The sequence below is a fragment of the Camelus dromedarius genome, chromosome 8, assembly GCF_036321535.1.
Source record: "Camelus dromedarius isolate mCamDro1 chromosome 8, mCamDro1.pat, whole genome shotgun sequence".
Lineage (NCBI taxonomy): Eukaryota > Metazoa > Chordata > Mammalia > Artiodactyla > Camelidae > Camelus > Camelus dromedarius.
In genome coordinates this window covers 68,807,568-68,832,303 of record NC_087443.1, presented here as the reverse complement: position 1 = coordinate 68,832,303, position 24,736 = coordinate 68,807,568, and the positions used below count along the sequence as shown (strand labels likewise).

At 35.1% G+C, this 24,736-nt stretch overlaps 1 protein-coding gene across 1 annotated transcript in view; it reads left to right on the top strand.

Moving 5' to 3' along the window:
* Positions 1 to 453: 453 nt before the first annotated feature.
* CCDC186 (coiled-coil domain containing 186) overlaps positions 454 to 24,736 on the top strand; it is a 42,344-nt gene continuing 18,061 nt past the window's right edge. The window contains exons 1-5 of the mRNA XM_031461799.2: positions 454 to 643; positions 9,775 to 10,467; positions 14,713 to 14,839; positions 20,396 to 20,524; positions 24,345 to 24,557. Of these exons, the coding sequence (XP_031317659.1) occupies positions 9,809 to 10,467; positions 14,713 to 14,839; positions 20,396 to 20,524; positions 24,345 to 24,557 (1,128 nt within the window). The 5' untranslated portion in view covers positions 454 to 643; positions 9,775 to 9,808. The remainder of the gene's footprint in view (positions 644 to 9,774; positions 10,468 to 14,712; positions 14,840 to 20,395; positions 20,525 to 24,344; positions 24,558 to 24,736) is intronic.

The window sequence follows — 24,736 nt, the reverse complement described above, 5'->3', positions numbered from 1 at the left end:
GGCAGGTAGGGTGTTCCTGCTGACGCCCACGTCAAGTGCAAGATTTACGCATCAGAGCTGGGAAGTAACAATTTCAAATTCTCTTTTATTACTTTATGCCTCTGACTAATTAGGACTAAGGGCCAAAGGGTAAAGAGCGATTCTCTCCAAGGAGCGCGTCCTACAGGAGGCAATAACCAGCTCGGGTCGGGGAGGGGCGTGACAGGTAGGACGGCAATACAGTCTGGAGAGCCGGCTGGCCGGATACGCCCGTGCGTCGGTGCCCAGCGAGTCTAAGCGCAGGGCCCAGCGCTCCGGGGGCCGGAGAAGGCGCGGCGCCGGCCCCGCCCACTGCAGGCAGGTTACCCTGGCCTCAAGGTGCGTTGCGTCACACCGCCCGCACCGCGCTGATTGGCTCCTCTAGGGAGCCCCGCCCCCTCAGCTGTAGCGGGGCCGGCTTCAGCGTCGCCGCCATCTTTGTTGATGTGTCAGCTCCGCGGGGGTTTGGGAAGCCGCCGCGGAGGGAGCGCGGTGTCGGCCCAGTTCCCCGCCGCCGTCTCCTGGCCCTTCCTGGTCTGCGGGACCCCGCTATGGAGAAGTTGGCTCCTGAACCCGAGTTCCAGCGGCCTCGTTAGGGGTGTGGCCTGAGGCTCGGAGAAGTGGGGTAAGTGCTTGAGGGGCGCCCGGGGCGGACCGGGGAGTCTCATTGGCGGCGCGGCGGGCTGCCCACCTCCCCGCGCCGTCCCGCTGCCCCCGGGGCGGATCCCCACCTCGCTTTCCGGGGGCGGGAGGCGAGCGCTGGGGGATGGAGTTCGGGGTCCCCTCCTCTCCCTCCCTCTCTCAGTCCCAGGCCTCTAGGGGAGGAGGAGGCCGAGGGGTGGCCGGGAGTCGTGGGGGCCGCGCCTCCAGAGCGGTGCCTGGAGAGTAGCAGCATTTGGGCCGCTTGCCTGGTCTCCCCATGCAGCTAAGCCCCACCTGCTCGCCGGTCCTTCCTAGACTTAATCGCCTATTTCTCTTTTCGTCTCCAAGTTGACTGTGTTCGTGTTTTATGTTTACTGTTAACTACTTTTTACCCTCTTCCAAATACTTCTATTACAGTGATTTTAGGTAATTTAGAGACGATTCTTTGGGATTGTGGATACGAGGGAAATTGTTCTTTGTGTTTATGTTGTCTTTCTTCCAAGGACATCAAGGCATTTGATAAACCTTGGTTAGTAGGAAACGTATTTCAAATTTGGGTCTCTATCAAACTTGTAACCCCTTCTACATGTTCCTTAGTAGCGATATTGGGAAACAGTACAGGTGTAGTTATTGCTCGACTGTTAACAATTTAATAACTTTAGCTAATATTTACATCTTGATTTTGTTTAGAGAGAAGAGGCCCGTATTTGGAGTTGGAACATCTGGATTATTTTTGATTCGATAATCTTGTTACCGAGGGGAATTGCATAGTATAGAAATGCCATGCAACCCCAGGCATTTGGCAGCTAAGCAGCTGTTGCTTAGCTTTTTTAAAAAAAATTCTTTCAAAATGATAGATAGGGAGTTTTCTTAAGGAAAATGTACAGCAAATAAGTGGAAGTGTTTCAAGTGTGCTGGTAGTCAAAAAAAAATCAATTGTGTTTAGGTACACTAGTTGTGGGTATACCTTCATGTTTGCAGGGTTGATCTTGTGGGAAAGATTAAGGTTCAGGAGATATTGATAGTGAAACTGAACTATCTGCTTGTGTATAAAGTATACTGTTCTCTATACAGCTACTTTCCAATTCTTTATCCATCATTACACAGATAGAAAACAATGATTATTGGCCTAGTTCTTTTTTTTTCTCTCCCCTTCCTTGTTATTTTAAACGCAGTGAAGATACTGAGTGATTAATAAATTTTGCAGTGTAAAGAATTAAAATTCCTTATTACATTGTAATGGGGAAGTATATATAATTACTGAAGATTCTACCTGGAAATGCCTAGCTTCTGTTTATATTGGTTTTATTCCCTGGAAATGCATGGATTGTGTTTATTCGGTTTTATTCTTTTTAAAGGACCTTGTCTAATTAGAATACCTGCATATAAACTCAGAGCTTCCTTTAAACAGTGGAGATTCCACAGAGTGTCATTGGTATTTCAGTCTTATTTATTGCTAACAGGAAAGGAATGGTGTAACACAGTAACCACTCTTTAACCTTTTAGTTTCTTCACCCATAAATTAAAGAGTTCTTTGATGTTACACAATGACAGCGTAGCCGATGATGATTGCTTAGTATATTCAGTTTAAAACCATCTATTTACAGCTACATGCTGACATCTGGAATGAAGGTAAAACAGAGAAGTATACTCTATAAGAAGAAGTGGTGGGTCAAAGCAACATTATTTATTTAGAGATTTTGAAAAATCATTTTTCCCTTTGAAAAATGACTAATTTGTACTAGTTTTTCAAATTAACCTAACAGTTTCATGTTAAAGTGAGACTCCTTAACCTGAAATTGTTTCTTTTCTTTCAACAAAATTTAGGTTTATCTTTTATCCCTTATCTCTAGTTTTAAATAATTAAAGCTGATTCTTAAATTTCTCGTAAACATGTCACTGGGCTTACAGTGTTGCAGATGCCATTTCAGGGCAACTTTGGGATCATAGATAATTTAAATTTGCAAATAACCCTCTAATCTTATATTACTTCAAACATCACCTTTGAACTTTATTTCTCAGCTACTGAGATTTTAAAAATCTGGGCTAAGAAGTAAACAAAAGAAAAAGTATTGGTGTCAAGGGGCAATAGACACAGTGGAAATCAAACCCAGCAAAGGGAAGTATTGATTGGATTGTGAGTGTAGTCTGTCATTAAGACACATGAACTTTTAGCCTACTTTAGGGATGTAGTAGCTAATGAATAATTTAATTTTTTGGTAAACTATGTCATACCAAATTAACCAAGCCCAGGCCAAAGGTGGCTTCAAAATTTAAACATTAACCAGAACTTAATATAAGGCAGACTTAACACTTTTTTTTTTTTTTAAGTTATCAATTATTCCCCTTTTTTCCCCCCAGCTTTGGGGGGGAAATTAGCTGAAAAACTTTTTTTTTAAAAATTTAAGTATAGTTGATTTATAATGTGTTAAATTTCTGGTATACAGGATAGTGATTCAGTTATACATATATATTTATTACTTTTCATATTTTTAAATTATAGGCTATTACAAGGTATTGAACATAGTTCCCTGTACTATACAGTAAGACCTTGTCATTTACCTATTTTATATACAGTAGTTGGTATCTACAAATCCTCATCTCCCAATTTATTCCTCCCCACCCGCTTCCCCTCTGGTAACTATGTTTATTTTCTGTATCTGTGAGTCTGTCTCTGTTTTGTAAATCAGTTCATTTGTGTCCTTGAAAATACTCTTGATGTTTTCTTAGACTCATTAAAATTCATTTGGTGAGTTCTATACAAGTAGCTTCAGAATGAGTGAGAGTTCTATATTGATAACTTTCTGCTTTAAAACTTACTAGAGATATGTAAAATTGCATGGATCTAAGATACCAAACTGATAATATGATGTAAAACTTGATAATGTGATATCCGTTGATATGTGATAGCCACTTAACCCTCTTTTTTCTGGAATCTTGATAAATCATAATTTCTCCTGTTACTGTATCACAGGATTTATACTATCTTGGAGCACAAATAGTCTTGCTGCGTCTGTTGCCCTGAGTCTACTCAACATCTTTTTGTGTGTGTGACAGTGCGCAAACTATAAAATTCACAATTTCCTGGCCCTTGAGTACAAAGCTAAGCAAACCCCTACAGGGATAATTGACCTTGGCTTCATATAATGTACTTTTTAGACTGGTGACTAAAGGCAACTTTTAAGATCTAGTGATATATTTCACATAAAGGAAACACAATATATTAAAATTAAAATCTACCCAAAAGCTTAGTTAAAATGTGGCTACAAATATGTCTTCCTTTTGATACAGTTAATCTAGAATTCTTGGAAATAGCCAGCTGAGTTTTTAATCTTTTAAAAGTAGAATTTGATTTGCACAAATTCACCTTATATGAACTTCAGTGTCAGATTTTCACTATGTGAAACAAAGTTCTCATGTTTCATAACATGGATTCTTTTCTGTTCTATTTATTTTATTCTGTTTTAAAAAATTTTTATCCAAGAAAGTGTGTGTATTTTAAAGTTTAATATCTCTCAGAAATCAGATATTTGGGGTTTGTCATCAGATTGTGTTGGACTATGGATGATTTTTAAAATTTTATTTATTGCTTCTAACTTTAATTGCTACATCAGAACCTTGTTAGAACTGGTCAGAAAGATAAGTTATTTTGTTTATACTGTTTTCAAAGTGTACTTGGGGAATGTGTAGAAGACCTTTGGAAGTACATACTTTTCCTTCAGAGGACAGTAAACCATTATATTAGGAACAGTAGTCTTTCACAGGCTCATCTTGGTTATCTTAATGGACATTATTTGAGACGTGTACAGCTGGTACTATTTGAGACTCATGGTACAATTTGTAATTTTAAAAATTTGTAGTTGTAAATAATACTTATGATGAACTGAGTGAGATGTTTCTGTTGCACTTAAACACACATTCATATCTTATATGACTTCTGATGAAATGCTGACAGACCTTCCAATTAAAATACTGTAAACACAAAGAATAAAAGATTTAATGTAGATTTTTATATGTTGATCAACTACATCAGAATGTATACTCTGTAAGAGATGTCTGTTTTATTCACTGCCGTGTTCCCAGCACATAGTACAGTGACTGCACATAATACATGCTCATTGTATGTTTGGTGAATGAATGAATTAATAATCTAGTTTAGAAATGTATTTCTGACTTGGTACTTTTGTATGAAGCTTGTGTGTTTGATAATCTGTTAGCAAATATCTGTGGATTGGATCCATTTGTATTTACATTTATTGAGTAAGCTTAAGTTCTTTTGTTGTTGTTTATATTGCTAATTTCTGGGAAACAAGAAATAGTACCAAAAGCTGTTGAAGACATTGTTTTCATTTATAAGGCTCTTGTATGGAAATAATTTTGTAAAATTGTGAGTTCTTTGAAAAGAAATAAAATGCATGGTGGATAATGGTTAGTTTTAAGGCAAATAAAAAGTGTTTCTTGACCAGTTGCCTACAGCTGATGAGCTCCAGTAAGAGCGAAACCACTTCTCACTCGATTGAAACAATTTTGAAGTGTGAATTGGTCCTGTAGTACTGTGTCAGAAAAAGAAACAACTCTGGGAAAAAATTAAGTGCTTGAATTAAGAGGAATTTTGTGACTGTGCTAACTTTAAATACAGTATTCTCTCTAATGAGTAAGAGTTGCTAAAAGTCAAATAACCTGTGTTACTTTTTTCCTCAAAAAAGCCAACAGATATTGTAGTCTGTAATTGTAATTACTGTATATGTGAGTGTGAATTTAATTTGTACAAGCACTTCTTAATTAAAACAATCTTGTAAACAAATGTCTAGTTTTACATTCCCCCCTTTAATCTACTCCTAGGCTGTTCCATTCTCAGTAGCTTTATGACAACTACCCCTTTTACCCCCACCCCCAAGAAAAACCTTGGACAGCAGCCAGATTAGCCTACATCAGCATTGCCAACTGGAAACCCACAAGAGGACTCAGCTATTTTTTCCCCCTGGTTAATCGTGGACATAATCAAGTTCATCATGGCTCCCCTCCCCCCACCATTCTTACACAGTTGTTTACTCTTTGGTGATGGCTTTTTACATATATACACATAGATCTTCTTTAAATCCTTTCCTTTTTCTTTCATCTCCAATCAGTATTCTTTTTAGCATGAAAACAAAGTTTGCCAGTTTATGTGAAGACTTACAAAGGTCATGGGCATGTTAATGAGCAAAAGTATAGGAAGTACTTCTCTTAAACCTTCTTTAATTTACAGGAAGATAATATGTAAAATAGAATTTAAGCCAAGGTAATTATAAAAGCAGGTGTTTTTTTTTTTTTAACCTAGATGAGTATCCAGCAGAATGAGACTTTTTTGTTGTTCTGTACTGTCTTGTACATTACAGGTCTTCTTACAACCTGGTTCGCACCCTCTCAATGCTGTTCAGTCCCTGGCTTATTGTGTAAACCCAGTGGGCCTCATCCTCACTGAGAACCTCTGAACAGCCTTTGCAGGAATGACTATAAATGTAGTAGAGAGTGTATTTGTTAGATTTACATACTATTTATTATTACCATATTGCTTGCGATTTAAGAAGTTTGATTCAGTCCACGTGAGGTTCCTCTTCCTTGCAAGTAGAGATCATTCAAAAGGCTATTGAGAAATGTGATTGCATTTCTGAACCTGCAGGGAACATCCATAGTTGAATGGAGGGCTGCAACTGTGTACTTGATGATGTATGAATGCACTGTGTTTTCATTTACATGAGAGATTATTTTTGTGCTTTTGATGAGGGAAGATTTGAAGGAAGATGTGGCAGTAGAATCCATCCTTTAAATATAATTAGGGTCTGCATAGGCTGAAGGGAAGGACAATCCAGATGGGAGCAAAGCCATGCAGATGTTAATGTGCACGTTATTTGGAGGGATCTTTAGCAGACTGGTCAGGAAAGGTGAAGTACTAGGATTTTAGGAATGTATGGAGAGAGAAGATTGGAAAAGCAGTACAACTAGTATATGGAGGAATTGCAACTCTGAGGTGTAGATAGGGAATGGTTTTATTTTTTCCTTAATGGATCACCAGACATACTGTGTAAAACGCTTCCCTCTGAAGTGCAGTCCCTTAATAATGTCTTGGTTTGATGTCATAATTTTTCTGCCACTTTTGATTGCTAGAGAAAACTTACTCCAGAATTAAGACAGGTTTCAATCATTTACAAAACAAAAGAAAGCAACAAAAAATGATAATCATTCTCATTCTCCCTGAAGAAATGTTGAAGCTATTAGTTCCCAGCTGCTTAGATTTAAGAAGAGATGTAATTTGGCTCTAAAATACGTTCCCTCTCCCTTCTCTAGCTAGCCCTTTTGGTGTTGGGGGAAGAAGATTAGGCAGTGGTGGCAGTTCTCACTGTATGAAACTTTAAAGAGAGAAGAGATGGCTCTGGCCTTACTTTGCTTCATATGGTTGCATTTGATGGTGGTCTCTGTGGAGGTGGTGTGTGTGGATTTTTTTAGGGGCAGTGTTGTAGCTCCTGGCCCCTTGTGCCATTGAGGACCCACTTCATAGGGCAGCTCCTGTTCCCCTTTGTCAGAACCAATGTAGTATACACTTCAACCTCTTCTCTGCATTGGATGACACTTGCCCTGGTTCTGTCTCAAGTCACTGCCCTTATATTAATCTCCTTGCTCCTTCACTTGGAGTCGCAGGAAAGAGAACAGGAGGGAGGAATGGAGTGAGACTGAGAAACCAACAATTCAAGTGTTCCAGATAGGAAGTTATCAGGCCTGAGTTGGGTTGCAGGTACGGGACAGTGACAGTAGAAAGGAGGGTATAATTGTAGGAGACGTGAAATTCGTAAAAGAATATGAGCACAAAGGAAAGGAAGGAGTCATGACTAAGAATAATAATGCCATTGACAGAAATAAAAAAGATTTTCTGGAGGTACTCAACTTGGGGAGCTATAATTATGATTTTGGATTTAGTCATTTTGAGTCTGAACCATTGGGAATGCCTGTATTTGGGTGGAGATTTTATTATAGGTATAGAGCTAAAGTGAAGACAGATCATTCGTTATCTGTAACTCGAGAGCATGGGGCTGAAAATAATTAACATGGGCATCGACTGTCAATTTTTGGTGTAAGTTATCAAAATGGATGAATTGTAGGAGAAAACATTGAGGGCTGAACCCTGGGGAATATGAAAGCTGTATAAGAAGATAACCGTTGTTTGTTTAATGCTTTTCTGTTTACAGAGCATGGCACACAGAGCCGTGGAGTTCTCAAGTGGTGGTTTCTTCTCATTTGCTCTACCTATGCTGGAGCGTCACAATGCTGTCGAATCACAATGCTGTCATAGACTTATTCTCTTTTATGTAGATTCTTTATCTGCTATCCATTACATTTGGTCTGCTCTGAGTTCAATTTCTGTAGACAAAGCATAGTATTGACTAGTTATGATGTTTGAAACTGCTTTTTAGATTGATTTCTACATTAAGAGAATCAAATTCAGCAGCAGTACATTCACAAGTTGTTGTTAGTTACTTTGAGGAAACTAATGGAGGTACCTAGTGCCCCATTTGAGAATTATTTTATTTTGTCCTAGATTTGGAATACTGCATACTCACAAGGCCTTTTATTGACTTGCTGCATTTATTTGTATTGCCTAAACCAGACCTTTATTACTAATATGGACTTTGTCTCATTTAACATATATGCAGCAAGATAACAACGATGATTTGTTTGGTTGTTTGGAAATATGTTACACAGGTAGATAATTTGTAGTATTAAGGCCAATGTCTGTATTAGTCAGTGCCAGAGTGTTTATCAAACAAGCTGGTTTTCTTTTCCTTTCTTAGAATTATTCTTCCCCATTTTTGCATCCCTAAAATAATATTCCTCAAATCCTAATTTTATCATATTCTGTGCTTTAATTCAACAAGTATTTTGGAACCTATATATTATGCGCTAGAAATTCTATAGTATAATCAAATATACGAGTCTGTCATGACTTGTTATTTTGTTAAGTCCTTCTTAACAAAATTCGCTCTTGCATATCATTCTGAGGATTCTACCTGACCATCTTCTCTTACCCTTTGTCACCATCCTCTGACTGCCACCTTCATCACAGATTAATGTAAACATACATGTTTCTGTTACTCAAATATTAATCTTTCTGTTTTATTTTCCATAGGTGCACCTTCCATCTAGAATTGTTTCTTTCCTAGTTTCTGTCAAAACTATGATCTACCCACTTTCTTGTCCAGCATCACATGACTCCAGTACTTGCTTTGTTGCTACCTGACGAAAGTTGACAATTTCTTTTTCATCAAGATTACTGGAATATTTTGTGTTTATCTGTCTCAGGATAATTTTTGAAGTTGACTAATTTTCAGAAAATAACTAGATTGGTAACCCTCATAAACAGAATAAATATATATTCTAACATTGAATTAGTTTTGTAAATGTTTCTTTTATGACCCAGGCAGTGCATACAAGGTCCATTGGAGTTGCACTGAACATTGTGTGTTCTTGATGAGAATGTTTGGAAATCGACATAGTACTTCCTTCATCTCTGGATGAAAACTGAATTTGTGTCAGGGATCCTTTACACCCTCACTTTTTTCAGCTCAGTTCTGGGTGTCTGGGCTATAGGTAATGGTGTTTTGCTATGTTTAGTTTTCCTTTTTCAGTAAATATCATTGTTACTGTGCATTGTTTTATTATCTTTATTTGTAATTTCTTAACTAGTGTCTTCATTTATTTCCCCAGTAGTTTCATACAAATTTGTTAGTCTTTCTCCCCTTGTGGAGCTGAAGGAATTCGAAACAATTCTTTGGTACTAATCTTCCTATTACTAGTGTCATTCCATACCCAGCATCTTATAGGAGTGATTAGGGAGTGCCAAATGGCAATTGAAATGAAGCTGTAGGACTGTATAGGAGAAAAGAGAATGAGACTTTGTAGCATCCTGCCAGTTGGGCTCACTTGGATCAGCTATTATATATTTTTCCCCCTGCTCAAGGAGGGAATTTTTAAAGAACTATTAGTGGTAAAATGCTTGGCCTTAGTTTTTCCACATCATGGAATGTGGGGTCTTGGTTTAAAAAAACTTAAAAAAACTTTTTTATGTTTTGAATTTCTTAGATGTAAAACGAAGATCAGGAACAGATTTGAAGAAATGCAGAGTGAATTGGTGCCAGTCAGCATGTCAGAGACAGAGCATATCGCCTCCATTTCCTCTGATAAAAATACTGAGAAAACATCAGAAATAAAGGAAGACTCATGCAGCTCGTTTTCTGGTGATGAAAGCAGCAACTTAGAAAATGAGTCCAAAGTGTTGTCACTAAATGTTGATAAAACTTTATGTCAGCCTAGTGAGCAAAATAATCAGAGTGAAGCACAGGAAAATTATATTCCAGATCATGGTGGAGGTGAGGATTCTTGTGCTAAAACAGATGCATGCCCAGAAGATTCTGAACAAATAGCTAAGATTCCTGTTGGAGATTTGACAAAGCAAGTTTTGAAAATAAATGAAACCGAACAAACAGTAACACAAATATTGGCAGAATTAAGGTCATCTACATTTACAGAAACAGCTAATCAAAAGACTTATTCAAATAGTCTTTATGATACAGACTGCACCACGAAACTTATTTCAAAAATGAATGTTTCAACATCAGAGGACTTGCTGGAAGAAATAGAATCTGAGCTCTTATCTACAGAGTTTGCAAAAGAACATCGAGTACCAAATGGAATGAATAAGGGAGAAAACGCGTTAGTTATGTTTGAAAAGTGTGTGCAAGATAAGTATTTGCAGCAGGAGCACACCATAAAGAAGTAAGTTTTTTATTCTTTCAGGTTATTTTTTCTGTGGGGATTAAAGATTGAATTCTTTAAAGGACAGTATCATTTTATCTGTTTTTAATTCCATAGTAGAGCCATGTGCATAGTGGTTGAGTTATTGAGCAAGTGTCAGATTTAACACACAAAGTGTCACATTTAATATACAACTCTTTTTTTTTTAGAATGTGGTATTTTATTTTCATTATTTTAAAAATAATAGGTAAACATCTGTTTTTATGTGTTGTAAATAATATACCTATGTCAAATACATTAGCATATATAGAAATGTGTATGTATGTATGTATAAAATCATTGTTTTGAATGTGATTCAAAATTTCTGTTTTACATATACGTCTTAACATATAAGAATAAATATTTTATTAAATAGTGTAAGTTCATTAAAGATCTAGAAATACAAAGGCAACTCAAAATTTTTGTTTTGAAAGAATGTGGAGCATAATATTGTCACAACTAAGATGAATTCAAAAGGAATGAGAAGTCATAAAATTCAAAAAAGCTTTTTAAAATCCCCATTGTAAATTCATTGGTTTAAAAAATTAAGATTTAGAGAACAGAAGAACTGACCTATTATCATTCAGTAAATAAGAATATAGTTGTTTTTAGACTTTTCTTGGATTTGTGGAGTTAATTTCTATTTTAATGATAATTTAATTTCATTTTGTCTTTTCCTAGTAGTATTATATCATCCTGTGTTCTTATTCTAGACTTATATATGTAGGTGATGCATATGTTTAGGTACTCTTACAACCATTAAGAAAGGAAAATAAAGCATGCTACCCTCGGCTAAAATACAAACTGATTCTCTTTTTTACCAGAGGAAGATGACAGAAGAAAATACACCATAATTCAAATATTGCTGGATATGTAATTGACTTTTAATGCTAGAGTCTTTACTCTCACATTATCAGTGGATCAGTCTTCTGCAGACTTGCTCACCCTTCATTGATTTATCTAATGAATTTTAATCTAAGCACCAGAGCCCTTCTCTTTTTCTATTTTTTATTTTTATTTTAAATGGTGATAAAATACACAGAACATAAAATTTACCATCTTAACCATTTTTCATTGTGCAGTTTTAGTGTTAAGTATATTCACATTGTTGTGCAACCAGTCTCCATAGCTTTTTCATTTTAAAAATCTGAAACTCTATACCCACTAAAGAACAACTCCCTATTTCCCCCTGCCCCATTCCCTCGTAACCACCATTCGACTTTCTTTTTCTAAGAATTTGACTACTCTTGTTACTTCATATAAATGAAATCATACAGTATTTGCCTTTTTGTGACTGGCTTATTTCACTTAGCAGATGTCCTCAAGGTTCATCTATATTGTAGCATGTGTCAGAGATCCTTGCTTTTTAAAGCTCAGTAGTACTCCATTGTATGTATATATCACATTTTGTTTATCCATCCATTCATCAGTGGACATTTGGGTTGCTTCTGCCTTTTGGCTATTGTGAATTATGTTGCTGTGAACATGAGTGTACAGATATCTCTTGAGACTTGAAAACCTTTCTTTTTTTTACATTTTTTTATTGAGTTATAGTCATTTTACAATGTTGTGTCAAATTCCAGTGTAGAGCACAATTTTTCAGTTATATGTGAACATACGTATATTCATTGTCACATTTTTTTTTCACTGTGAGCTACCACAAGATCTTGTATATATTTCCCTGTGCTATACATTATAATCTTGTTTATCTATTCTACATGTGCCTGTCTTGAAGACCTTTTCTTAATACTACCCCAAAACTAATGGCAGTGAGTTACTCCTACTCATAACTTGACCAGAGTGGTGCTATTAAGAAAAAGCTATGATTTTATACTTGAACCATCAGTGTTTCTGCCATTCTTGCTTTTTGGGGTAACTTCCTTATTTTCCTGCCATCTGTACCTATCTTTTAGACCTTCCCTTTGAGGTTATCCCTTCTACATTTTCATTCTTTACTTAGATTTGGAGTCTTACAAGTGACTCTCTTGTAAATTATAGATTTAATAGTAATAGCAGGAAAACTTATGTGCTGTTAAATTATGTGCCTGGCACTTTACATGTACAACTCATGAAATCCTCACAACAGCCATACGTGGTATGCTGAACTATTCTTTTTCCCATTTTACAGATGAGGTATCTGAAGCACATAGAGATTAAATAACTTGCTCAAGGTCATGTACTAGTAAATGGCAAAGTTAAAATCTGAACCCACTTTGGTTTCAGTGGATTTTTTTTAATATGGTTATCTGAAATAAACAAGTTATACTTGTTAAAATTTATCTAAAAACATTAAGAACAGAAAGTTAATTCCTCTTTTTTGCTCCATCCTGTCAGAACAGTGGCAGCATGCAGAAAGGGGTAAGCATAGTTCTGCTCAGGAGCAGGGAGTTGAAAGAGTCCCGCTGCCACTTAACCTGCTGTTTCCTTGATTAAATTAACCTCTCTGAGACAAAGGTCTCACCTTTATAAGGGGTACCATGCTTACCTGATGAGGTGGTTTTGAGGACATTAAGACATTATAAAAATGTCAAATATTGTAATTTAAATCTAAGTTAATTTTTTGTGACACAGGTTAGCTCTAAAACAGCCCATATTTTTTCTTTTGACTTCGTTTTCTGTAAAGAAAACTGCCTTTCAGTTCCTTTGGCTTAAATTTTCATGAATGCATCTGTTTCCAGATGTCTCTGTTTAGACATCCATTCCCCTATTTTCTGACATCAATATTATTGTCCAACGTCCCAACCATAATTCTTAATTAAGAACAGTTATTTGAGTGTGGGATGTGCGTTTGGCATTTAAAAATAACAATTTGAGGGCTTGCTGCTGTTCACAGGGAGGGAGCCAGGATTACAGCCAGGGTTCTTGTGTTTCAGGTAGTTTTCTGGAACAAATTAAGTGTATACCCAATTATATAAATTATCTAAGTTAAACCACTGTGCCTTGAAAGGCTTGAAGAAACTTACATGCTACACATTTTTCTCTTTCCTAAACATTTTCGTGGTTTTCCTCCTCACTGCATTCCTGTGCTCCTCAGAGAGGTCTGTCTTGACTACCTTGCGTACAGCCACAGCTTGAGCACTCTGTGTCCTCTTGCCCTCCTTGAGTTGTCTTAATAGAACTTAATCACTACTTGGCATTTCATTATCTATTTATTGTTTATTATTTCTCTCTTAGAATGTAAGAATCATGAGGGCAGGGACAGTCTGCTGACCCAACATACAGACTAGTATAGGAACATAGTAGGCACTTAGTAAACATTTTTTGAGTGAATGAGGGATCTTCAGAGGAGAAGATAGCAAAAAAGTAGACCTGGGTTGCAAATCTCAATTTAACCACTTACTAGCTGTATGACCTGGAATAAGTTCTAGGTTTCAGTTTTATTTTGTTTTCCAAATTCATAAAAACAAATAATAACTTCATAGACTTATTAGTTTATAGACATCAATGTTAAACAATGTACTTAAAACTTAGTAAATAGTAATTGTGGAATAAATGAGAAGTAATAGCTGATGCTATTAACAATCCCAAAATATTAGCCTAAGTACCTTATTTTATAGTTCTGATTACTTTTGCTGGTAATTTTTAAGGTTTTTATATTTTTCTAGGGAACTCAAAATGAAATTTCTACTTAAAATTTTATTATTTTACATTGACTACTCTTCTATAACTATTAGAATGTTATTAAAATATTCTTAAAATCTAAAACAAGGTTTCTCTACCTCATCACTGTTAACATACGGGGGCAGATCATTCTTTGCTGATGGTGGGGCTGTCCTGTGCATTGTAGGATGTTTAGCAGCATCTCTGCCTTTACCCACAAGAAGTCAGTAGTAACCCTTACTGCTATTGTGGCTACCTAAAATGTCCGCAGACAAATGCCTGGAGGGGAAGAATTGCCCCTAGTTGACACTGATCTGAAGGTATTCCAAAGCAGAAGAGATGAAGTACATAAATCAGATGCCTAAAGACTTAAAAGAGTTGAAAGAGTGTGATTTTCTTTATCTGATTGTATTTCACTTAATTTGAAATACATGAATTTCTAGGAAAAAGTTAATAGCCTGACTGACGAGAGAATGTTTTGTAAAGTATAATGTATCATTATAAAAGGATTACTTAGGAATGTTCATTTATTAATCATGAATATCTACACCCCAATCTGCAAACACATTGTATTCCACTTCGCCATTTTAAATTATGTTTTGCATATACTGCCCTTTTTATTTTTAGGTTAATTAAAGAAAATAAGAAGCATCAGGAACTCATCTTAGACATTTGTTCAGAAAAAGACAATTTAAGAGAAGAACTAAGAAAAAGAACAGAAACAGAGAAGCAGCATATGAACACAATTAAACAGGTAAAAAAACAAAAATCTTTAAAGACTATACTTCAGTTTATAAAATACATTCCTGAAAATGTGTGTATAAATTGAGGTTCTGGAAAGTAAGTCATATTTTAAATGCAGAAGATTGCTTGTCTGGTCGGTGCAGCATTCTCTTTTATGAACTGGGGATCATAGCCTGATTTTTTTTTTTGTTTAATGTAAATTTGTATTTTTATATGAAAGATGTGACTGTATTCTATATATAATAGAAATCTGAAGTATAGTTGATTTACAGTGTTAGTTTCTGGTGTACAGCATAGTGATTCAGTTATACATATATACTGTTTCATTATAGATTGTTACAAAATATTGAATATAGTTCCCTCTGCTGCACAGTAGGACTTTATTTTATATGTGGTAGTTCGTACCTACTAATCCCAAACTCCTTTTTTATCTCTCCTCAACCTTTCCTCTTTGGTAACCATAAGTTTGTTTTCCATGTCTGAGTCTGTTTCTGTTCTGTAAATAGGTTCATTTATATCATTTTTTAGATTCTACATATGAGTGGTATCATATGATATTTGTCTTTGTCTGACTTACTGCGCTTAGTATGATAATCTCGCCATGTTGCTGTAAATGGCATTGTTTCATTCCTTTTTTATGGCTGAGTAGTATTCCATTGTATGTTTTTGTGTGTGTATGTATACCACATCTTTTTTTTATAGTTTAATATAATCTTTTTTTTTAACATTTTTTACTGATTTATAATCATTTTACAATGTTGTGTTAAGTTCCAGTGTAGAGCACAATTCTTCAGTTATACATGAACATATGTATATATATATATTTATTGTCACATTTTTTTCTCTGTGAGCTACCATAAGATCTTGTGTATATATATCTCTGTGCTATACAGTATAATCTTGTTTATCTATTCTACAATTTTGAAATCCTGTTTATCCCTTCTCACCCTCTGCCCCCTTGGCAACCCCAAGTTTGTATTCTATGTCTGTCAGTCTGTTTCTGTTTTGTATTTGTGCTTTGTTTGTTTTTTTTTTTAGATTCCACATATGCACGATCTCATATGGTATTTTTCTTTCTCTTTCTGGCTTACTTCACTTACAATGACATTCTCCAGGAGCATCCATGTTGCTGCAAATGGCGTTATGTTGTTGGTTTTTATGGCTGAGTAGTATTCCATTGTATAAATATACCACATCTTCTTTATCCATTCATCTCTATTCATCTGTTGATGGACATTTAGGTTACTTCCATGTGTTGGCTATTGTAAACAGTGCTGCTACAAACATTGGGGTACATGTATCTTTTTGAATTAGAGTTTTCTGTGGATATATGCCCAGGAGAGGGATTGCTGGGTCATGTGGTAACTCTGTTTTTAGTTTTTTAAGGAACGTCCATACTGTTTTCCATAATAGCTGCACCAAATTGTATTCCTACCAACAGTATAAGAGGGTTCCCTTTTCTCCACACCCTTTCCCATGTTTGTGAACTTTTTAATGATGGCCATTCTGACTGGTGTGAGGTGATACCTCATTATAGTTTTGATTTGCATTTCTCTGATAATTAGCAATGTTGAACATCTTTTCATGAGTATCTTGGCCATCTGTATGTTTTCTTTGGAGAAATGTCTCTTTAGGTCTTCTGCCCATTTCTTGATTGGGTTGTTTGTTTTTTTGTTATTGAGCTGTATGAACTGTTGGTATATTTTGGAAGCTAAGCCCTTGTCAGTCGTATCATTCGCAGATATTTTCTGAGTCTGTAGGTTGTCTTTTCATTTTGTTTATGGTTTCCTTTGCTATGCAAAAGCTTACAAGTTTGATTAGATACTGTTTGTTTATGTTTGCTTTTATTTCTATTGCCTTGGGAGCTGACATAGGAAAACATTGCTACGATTTATGTCAGAATGTTTGTTTATTTAAATTCTTATTTTTTATTGAAGTACAGTTGATTTACAATGTTGGTTTCAGGTGTACAGCAAAGTATGTCAGAGAATATTTTGCCTATGTTCTCTTCTAGGATATTTATGGTGTCCTGTCTTATGTTTAAGTCTTTAAGCCATTTTGAGTTTATTTTTGTGTGAGGGAGTGTTCTAACTTCATTGATTTACATGCAGCTGTCCAGCTTTCCCAACAGTAATTAGGCTTTTATGTTTAGGTCTTGATTCATTTTGAATTAATTTTTTTACATGGTATGATGTAAAGGTCAAACAAACATTCTTTTGTATATGGCTGTCCGGTTGTCCCAGAACGATTTATTGAAAAGACTTTTCTTCCTCTGTTGAATGGTCTTGACATCCTTGTTGAAAATCAATTGATACATGGCTTTATTTCTAGACTCAATTATATTTCATTGAACTATTTGTCTTTTGTTATGCTGATACCACACTGTCTTGATTTCTGTTGTTTTTTGCAGTAAATTTTGATGTTGGGAAGTGTGAGTTCTTGAATTTTGTTCTTTTCCATGATTGTTTGGCTATTCTCAGTTTCTTGTATTTCCATATGAATTTTACTATTAGCCTGTCATTCTACATGAAGACAACTGGGTTTCTGTTAAGTATTGCATTGAATCTGTAGATTGATTTGGGGAGTATTGCCATCTTAACAACAGTAAGTTTTCCGGTTCACAAACATGGGATGTCCTTCTATTTATTTAGATCTTTCTTTCCTTCTAAAGTGTTTGGTAGTTTTCAGAGTAAAATTTGCAATTTGTTTGTTAAATTTATTCCTAGGTAGTTTTTTCTTTTTGATGCTATTGTAAATGGAATTGTTTTCTTAATTTTATTTTGATTGTTGATCACAAGTGTATAGAAACAAGTAATTTTTTTATATTATATTTTGTAACTTTGCTGAATTTGTTTATTCTAAAAATTTTTGGTGAATTTTCTTAGGATTTTCCACATGTAAGATTATGTCATCTACAGATAGTTTTACTTCTACATTTCTAATCTAAGTGCCTTTTATTTCATTTCCTGCCTGATTGCCCTCATTACCCTGGCTGGACCTTCCAATATAATGTTGAGTAGAAGTGGCAAGAGTAGATATCCTTCTCTTATTTCTGAAGCATTCAGTCTTTCACCGTCACGTACAGTGTTAGTTGTGGGTTTTTCACAGATGTTCTCTATCAGGTTGAAGCTGTTCTTTGTTATTCTTAATTTGTTGAATGTTTTTATCATGAAAGAGTGTTGGATTTTACCAAATGCTCTTTCTGCATTTGTTGAGATGATCATGTGTTTTTTGTTCTGTTGGTATGGTGTATTACATTAATTAATTTCTGAATATTAAACCACCCTAGCTTTACTATGATAAATCCCTTTTGGTCATGGTGTATAATTCTTTTCATATATTGGAGAATTGGTTTGCTAGTATTTTGTTGAGACTTTTTCTGTGTGTATCCATAAAAGATAATGATCTTGTAGCTTTCTTTTCTTGTGATGTCTTTGGTTTTGGTGTGGGGTAGTTTTGACCTCATAGAATAAGTTGGGACGTGTTCCTTCTTTTTAGGGGGAAGAGTTTGTGAAGAATGGTGTTAATTCTTTAAATGTTTGATAGAATATACCTGTGTTGTCATCTGGACATGAATTTTTCTTTAAGGGTAGTTTTAAATTTTTTTAAGTAATTTAATTTCTTTACTTACTGCAGGCATGCCTTTTTAAAAATTATACTTCACTTTATTGCACTTCACAGACATTGTGGTTTTTACAGATTGAAGGTTTGTAGCAACTTGTGTTGTTAGATGATGATTAGCATTTTTAGCAGTGAAGTATTTTTAATTAAGGTATGTATTTTTTTAGGCATAACGCTGTTGTATAATGAGTAAACCACAGCATAATGTAACATAACTTTAGTATGCACTGGGAAACCACAGAATTTGTGTGACTTGCCTTATTGCAATTTTCGCTTTATTGCAGTGGTCTGGGCTGAACCCACGATCTCTCTGAGGTATGCCTATGTAGGTCTATACAGATTTCCTATTTCTTCTTGAGCCAGTTAAGTTTGTGGCTTTCTAGAAATTGTGCATTTCATCTAAGTCAGTTGCTCATAGTATTCATTCATAAGTCTTTTTATTTCTATAAGGTCAGTATATCCCTGTTTCATTTTGATACTAGGGATCAGTCTAGCTAAAGGTTTGTCAATTTTGTTGATTCAAAGAAAATTTTTTTTGTTTTGTTGATTTTTCTCTATTTTCCTGTTCCTTATTTGATTAATTTCCTCTCTAATGATATTTCTTCTCGCCAGCTTTAGATTTCATTTGCTCTTCTTTTTCCAGTATCTCAAGATGAAAGTTTAAGTTTTGGTTTGAGATCTGTCTTGTTTTTTAACATTGGTGTTTATAGCTACAAATTTCCCTTTAAGCAATGCTTCAGATGTATTCTATAAGTATGTTGTATCTTTATTTTCATTCATCACCTATTATTTTCTCATTTCTTTTATGGTTTCTCCCTCGGTTATTTGGATGTTGTTTAATTTTTACATATTTGTGAATTCTCAGCTTTCTTTGTTACAGAGTTCTTGTATCATTCCATTATGGTTGTTGAAGAAGATACCTTATGTGATTTCAATATTTTAAATTTATTGAGATTTGCTTTATGATCTAGCATATATTCCTTCCTGGAGAATATTCCATGTGCACTGTTGCTGGGTGGAATGTTGTATAGATGTGTTAGATCTAGTTGTTTCATAGTTGTGTTCAAGTCTCCTCTTTCCTTGTTAATCTTCTGTCTAGTTCTGTCTGTTACTAGAAGTGAGGTATTGAAGTCTTCAACTATTATTGTTGAATTGTGCATTTCCTTCTTCATTTCTATCAGTTAAAAAAAATTTTTTTTTGGTGGGAAGGAGGTAATTAGGTTAATTTATTTATTAGTTTATTTTTAATGGAGGTACTGGGGACTGAACCAAGGACCTCATGTGTGCTAAGCACACACTCTACCACTGAGCTATATCCTTCCCACCTTCTGTCAGTTTTTGTTTCGTGTATTTTGGCAATGTGTTATTAGTTGCATGTATATTTATAATCGTCATGTCTTTCTGCTGGATTGACCCTTTTATCATTATGAAATGAATCTAAAGTATCTTTGTAAATGACATCTTGTTTTTTTATTCCAGTCTGACAATCTCTCCCTTTTGATTTGATTATTTAATTATTTAACATTTAATGTTATTGTTGACAGTTGGAATATATTTATCATTAAAAAATTTTCTGTATGTCTATATTTTTTGTATGTCTTTCTTTATGTTAATATTTTGTTTCCTTATTCCTCATTTACTGCTTTCTTTTGCATTCAGTGAATATGTAATATTTAAATTTCTTTCATGATATTCACTTTATTTTTTGAGTTACTTCATTGGTAATTATGCTAGAGCTTACCATCCATCTTATCAGAATCTGCTTTAGATTGATACTAAATTCTAATGGTATGTAGAAACATTGCTAACATTTAGTTATGATTTCTGTGATTGAAGTATATTCATTGCATTCTTTATGTTTATTTACTTTGTTTATATTTATTTGAGGTATTGATGATCTCTTTGTTTTGGATATAAAAATAATCTGGAAGTAATTTTTTTACAGTTAGAATCAAGAATAGAGGAACTTAATAAAGAAATTCAAGCTTCCAAAGATAAAGTAGTAGCTCAAGACATTGCAGCTAAAAATGCAATTCAGCAATTACACAAAGAGATGTCCCATCGAATGGAACAGGTATTTTTCAAGTCATTATCATTATTAACTTTCTGATGATTCTTTGTTTATTAAAGTAAACTAAACTTGTTAGACAATTTTGGATATTAGTGATGTATTAGGAATAGGAAATTTTATTTATATAAAAATTAACCTTTTTAAAAAAATGCTAAAGCAGTACATAAATGCATGCTAACTACAAAAAAACTTCAACCTTTATTTCTGTGGTTCTTTACAGTATGCTGACCCTGAGCATTAGAAATGTTATATGTTTAAAACTCATAACTATCAGTTCTCAACCTTTTATATTGATTGCAGGGAAATACAGAGGATAAGATGTTAAGTTGTTGATTTTAGTGGACCTAAGCATAGCTTCATTAGAATCACCTGCTGAACTTTAAAAAAAAATTATTTGGAGATTATATTTAAAAAATGATATTAAATATGCACAGATAACAGTTCAACAGTAAAACACGTCTTCTTCCAAACATTTTCTCCCATTTTTCCTCCCTTCCCAGAGGCAACCATTGATGTCAATTTCCTGTGTATCCTTCCCAAAATGTTTGTTGCATGGATGAGCATATATATATTTCCTTTTTTTCTCCCATCCTCCTTCCTCTTTTAAACAAATGGCAATATACTATACAGTCACTGCTATGTATCTGTTTCCTCTCTAATGATGAGGAGTGTAGGTGAGGTTAATAATAGTAGCTGTGTGTTGAGTTTTAGCTTCATGCCAACTCATGCTCAAAATGCTTTACAGGTATTAACTTACTTAATATTCACAATAACCCTAAGAGGTGGGTATTGTTATGTAGATTTTAAAGATTGTTCCATTTAATTATTGACGGATATGCTTCATTCCTTTTTCCCCCCTGACTTTTCCTCTCAACCTTTTGATTTGAGAATTTTTAAGCCTGTAGAAAAGGTAAAAGAATAATAAAACAAACACTTGTTTACCCTTCATTTAGGGTCACCAAACCTGGTAAGTTTTATTTAGAAATAGATTCCCAGCATGAGTGTGCACACGTTATGCACATTACGTCTACACTCTCCAATTAAAATTTGCAACTTGAGGTTGCTCCATTTCTCAGAACAGATTTGTAGAATCAGTTTGAATCTCAAATGTACAGGTACAAGAGGGTAGGGTTAGTTATAAATTCTCAGGGACTTTATAACATGTCTCCCTCATCCCCACGTGTTCTGGTGTTGGTAAATGAAGGTTTCAGCCCTAGCAAAGCATTCTGGATTCCTGCTTCCTCTTAGATTTTTCTAGCCCTGGGGATTTCCCATACTTTCTTGTGAGTTCAACTGTGCATTAAAAAAATTTTGTTGTTTTTCACAGTTTTTGGTGTTTTGAATGGAGAGGGTTTATCTGCCATACTTGGAGAAGCAGACTGCTTACACATTTTTATCTTAATTTTAGCTGGCTATTGAATCCTATTGATTATCTTACTCAAAGTTTATCTTCATCCAGGTTAATGATAAACATCTTAAATTAGTCAAATCCAAAGACTTTTATGCTTCCTCCTACTTTATCTGTGCCATAGTGGACTGATTTTCAATAGAAGCTTAAATAATAATTACTGTATTATTTCCTTTAATACTCCCAACAATCCTATGAAGTAGGTGCTGCCATCATCTGGGGGAGATGTAGAAATGTGAACTTTTAGCACTCCAGGTTGTTCTTTTGCAGCTGATTCAGGGATGACTGAGTAACAGGACATTCTGGTGCACATTCCCTGCTGTAGTCAAGAACCTCATAACACGTTATTTCATCTATTGTAGTTTACCTTTTTCTGTTTTTCAACTTCAGTGAAGCTTCGATGCTACTACCAGTTGTCTTATTAAAACACAATGTAATAAAAGGTTCTGATTTATAAGTTGTTCTTTGGGTCCCCATTTCCTATAGGATAAAATCCTAAATCATTAGCATATCAGGAGAAGTCCTTCTTCCTTTCAGGATCTAATCTCTTTTTCTGTTTTATAAATACTTCCTCCCCACTCCATTCAACACACCAAATTTAAACCCTACGAAATGACTTAATATCCTCAAATATATCATGCTATTTTATACTTTTAGGCATTTGCACATGATAACCACTCTACCTTGAATTCCTTTCCTTGACTAGTCCCTTGTATTCTGCTGAGTCCTGCTTAACCTCCAGTGACTAACTCAAGTATAGCACCTAGTTCAAGGATAGATGGCATCTTTCACCCTTCAGGTCAACTCTTCCCAGGGAATACTAGTATTTTTGTATTTTCAAAGGACTTCATACATTCATCCACTAGAAATTATATTATAATGTTTGTTTGTATGTTGTTCTCACCATACAGTGAGCTCTTTCTGGACTGAAACCACGACCTATTCTTTATTGTGTTCCCAAAGCTAATACATTATCTAAGCATTGGTTTCATGAAATTGGACTTTTTTTTAAAGTTGACATTGTCCTTAGTTGACTTTTTCTAAGTACAGTTATTCCATTGTACAAAAATCTAGCTAATTCTGTTAGCCAGTTCCATCAGTTTTCTCAGTCATTTGTCCACAAGCACATTGTCAGTCAAATCCTCAGAGATCTCTGACATCCCTATTCCAATGTTTTCCTTAATTTCTCTTGAAAATTACTAGGCTGTTTCAATGGGGGAAAAATCCCAATTGGATGATTTTTTAAAGTACTTATTTTGAGTGGTTACTACATGTGATTATCAGCAATACTGGAACTTCATGAAACTTTTTGTCAGGCACTTTTCATCAGAGCATAGGAGGTTTTCCCACATTCTCCTAGCACTATACATACTTCAGTTCAGTTACAGGATTAGTTGGAGTTTACCACTAGACCCACTGAAAATCCTTACAGTTTAAAGATCTATCTTCTACAAAATAAGTATGTGCTTCATTATATTTGCAGACTATGAATTTACCTAAACGAAGGGCTATCTGTTGAAGTTTTTATTGTATGAAATTTCAGAATATGGATTACCAGCTTATACTTACCAGAGAACTTTAAATGAGTATATATATAGATGTTTCTCTCAATCCAATTAGGTGTTTTTTAATTAATATGTGACATACTTTAGAAAGCTTTTCATATATAGGAAATCAGTGATCACTCATTAACTTACTACTTTTTGTGAGGGAGCTAAGATTATAGATTTTAGAAATTGTCAGTTGCAGTCAGTGTCCTGGCAGAAAACAGAAACTGGGGATTTGGGGAGAATCTCATAAAAGGACTCTTTACAAAGGTAGGTATGGGCAAGATTTAGGGAGCCGAGCAAGGGGAAATGCAAGATCCTAGGTCTCTGGTGGAGCCGTTATCACTCTTTGGGTTAAAGGAATGAGGAGAGTGTGCAGGTGGTACAACCCAGAGAAGGTAGTTGTATAGGGAGGGCACCTGGCAGGAGCAGTGGCTTTCAGCGAACCTGTGGTGACTCTGGAGGAGCCAGATCTCTTCTCTGCCTACCCTTCTGATCTTCAGCTTAGTGCCTCCTGTTTGCCAAACCCAGCTGGAAATATTGGGGGAAAGAAACTTGTTGATAAGGTCCTTGATGGGCATTTTCCCCGAGCACAGGGAGGGCTAGGAAAGAGTTGAAAAGTGGATCTGAAGGAGTAAACAGAAAATAGCAACCAAATTAGCTAAAGGAAAAGGAATAGGAAAGGGAAGAAGCAAATATTAGTGATACTAATTTATTTATTGTATCATTTCTCTATTTTAAAATTCCACGACACATGTCCTGGAAATGTTGTGTAAAAACCAAAAAATACAATGGTAATATTACAGGAAAATATTATTTATTTTAATTTGAAAAAATGTTTTATTAATGCTAGATACTTTTTTCAAAGGCCAACAAGAAATATGAAGAGGCACGCCAGGAAAAAGAAGCAATGGTCATGAAGTATGTAAGAGGCGAGAAGGAATCTTTAGACCTTCGAAAGGAAAAAGAGATACTTGAAAAAAAACTTAGAGATGCAAATAAAGAAAATGAGAAAAACACTAACAAAATTAAGCAGCTTTCTCAGGAGAAAGGGCGGTTGCACCAGCTGTATGAAACAAAGGTATAACTTTTGATTTTGTGTCTTATTTGAAATTTATTCTCTTTGCTTTTTCTTATTTAATCAATCATAACCTGGTTAAACCACTATTAAACATAAAGTTGTTTTTATTAGTTTACTTTCTAAGCATGTGAATGCTCTAGTAATTCCAGCACTGTACAATAATACTTGCTGTGAAAAGG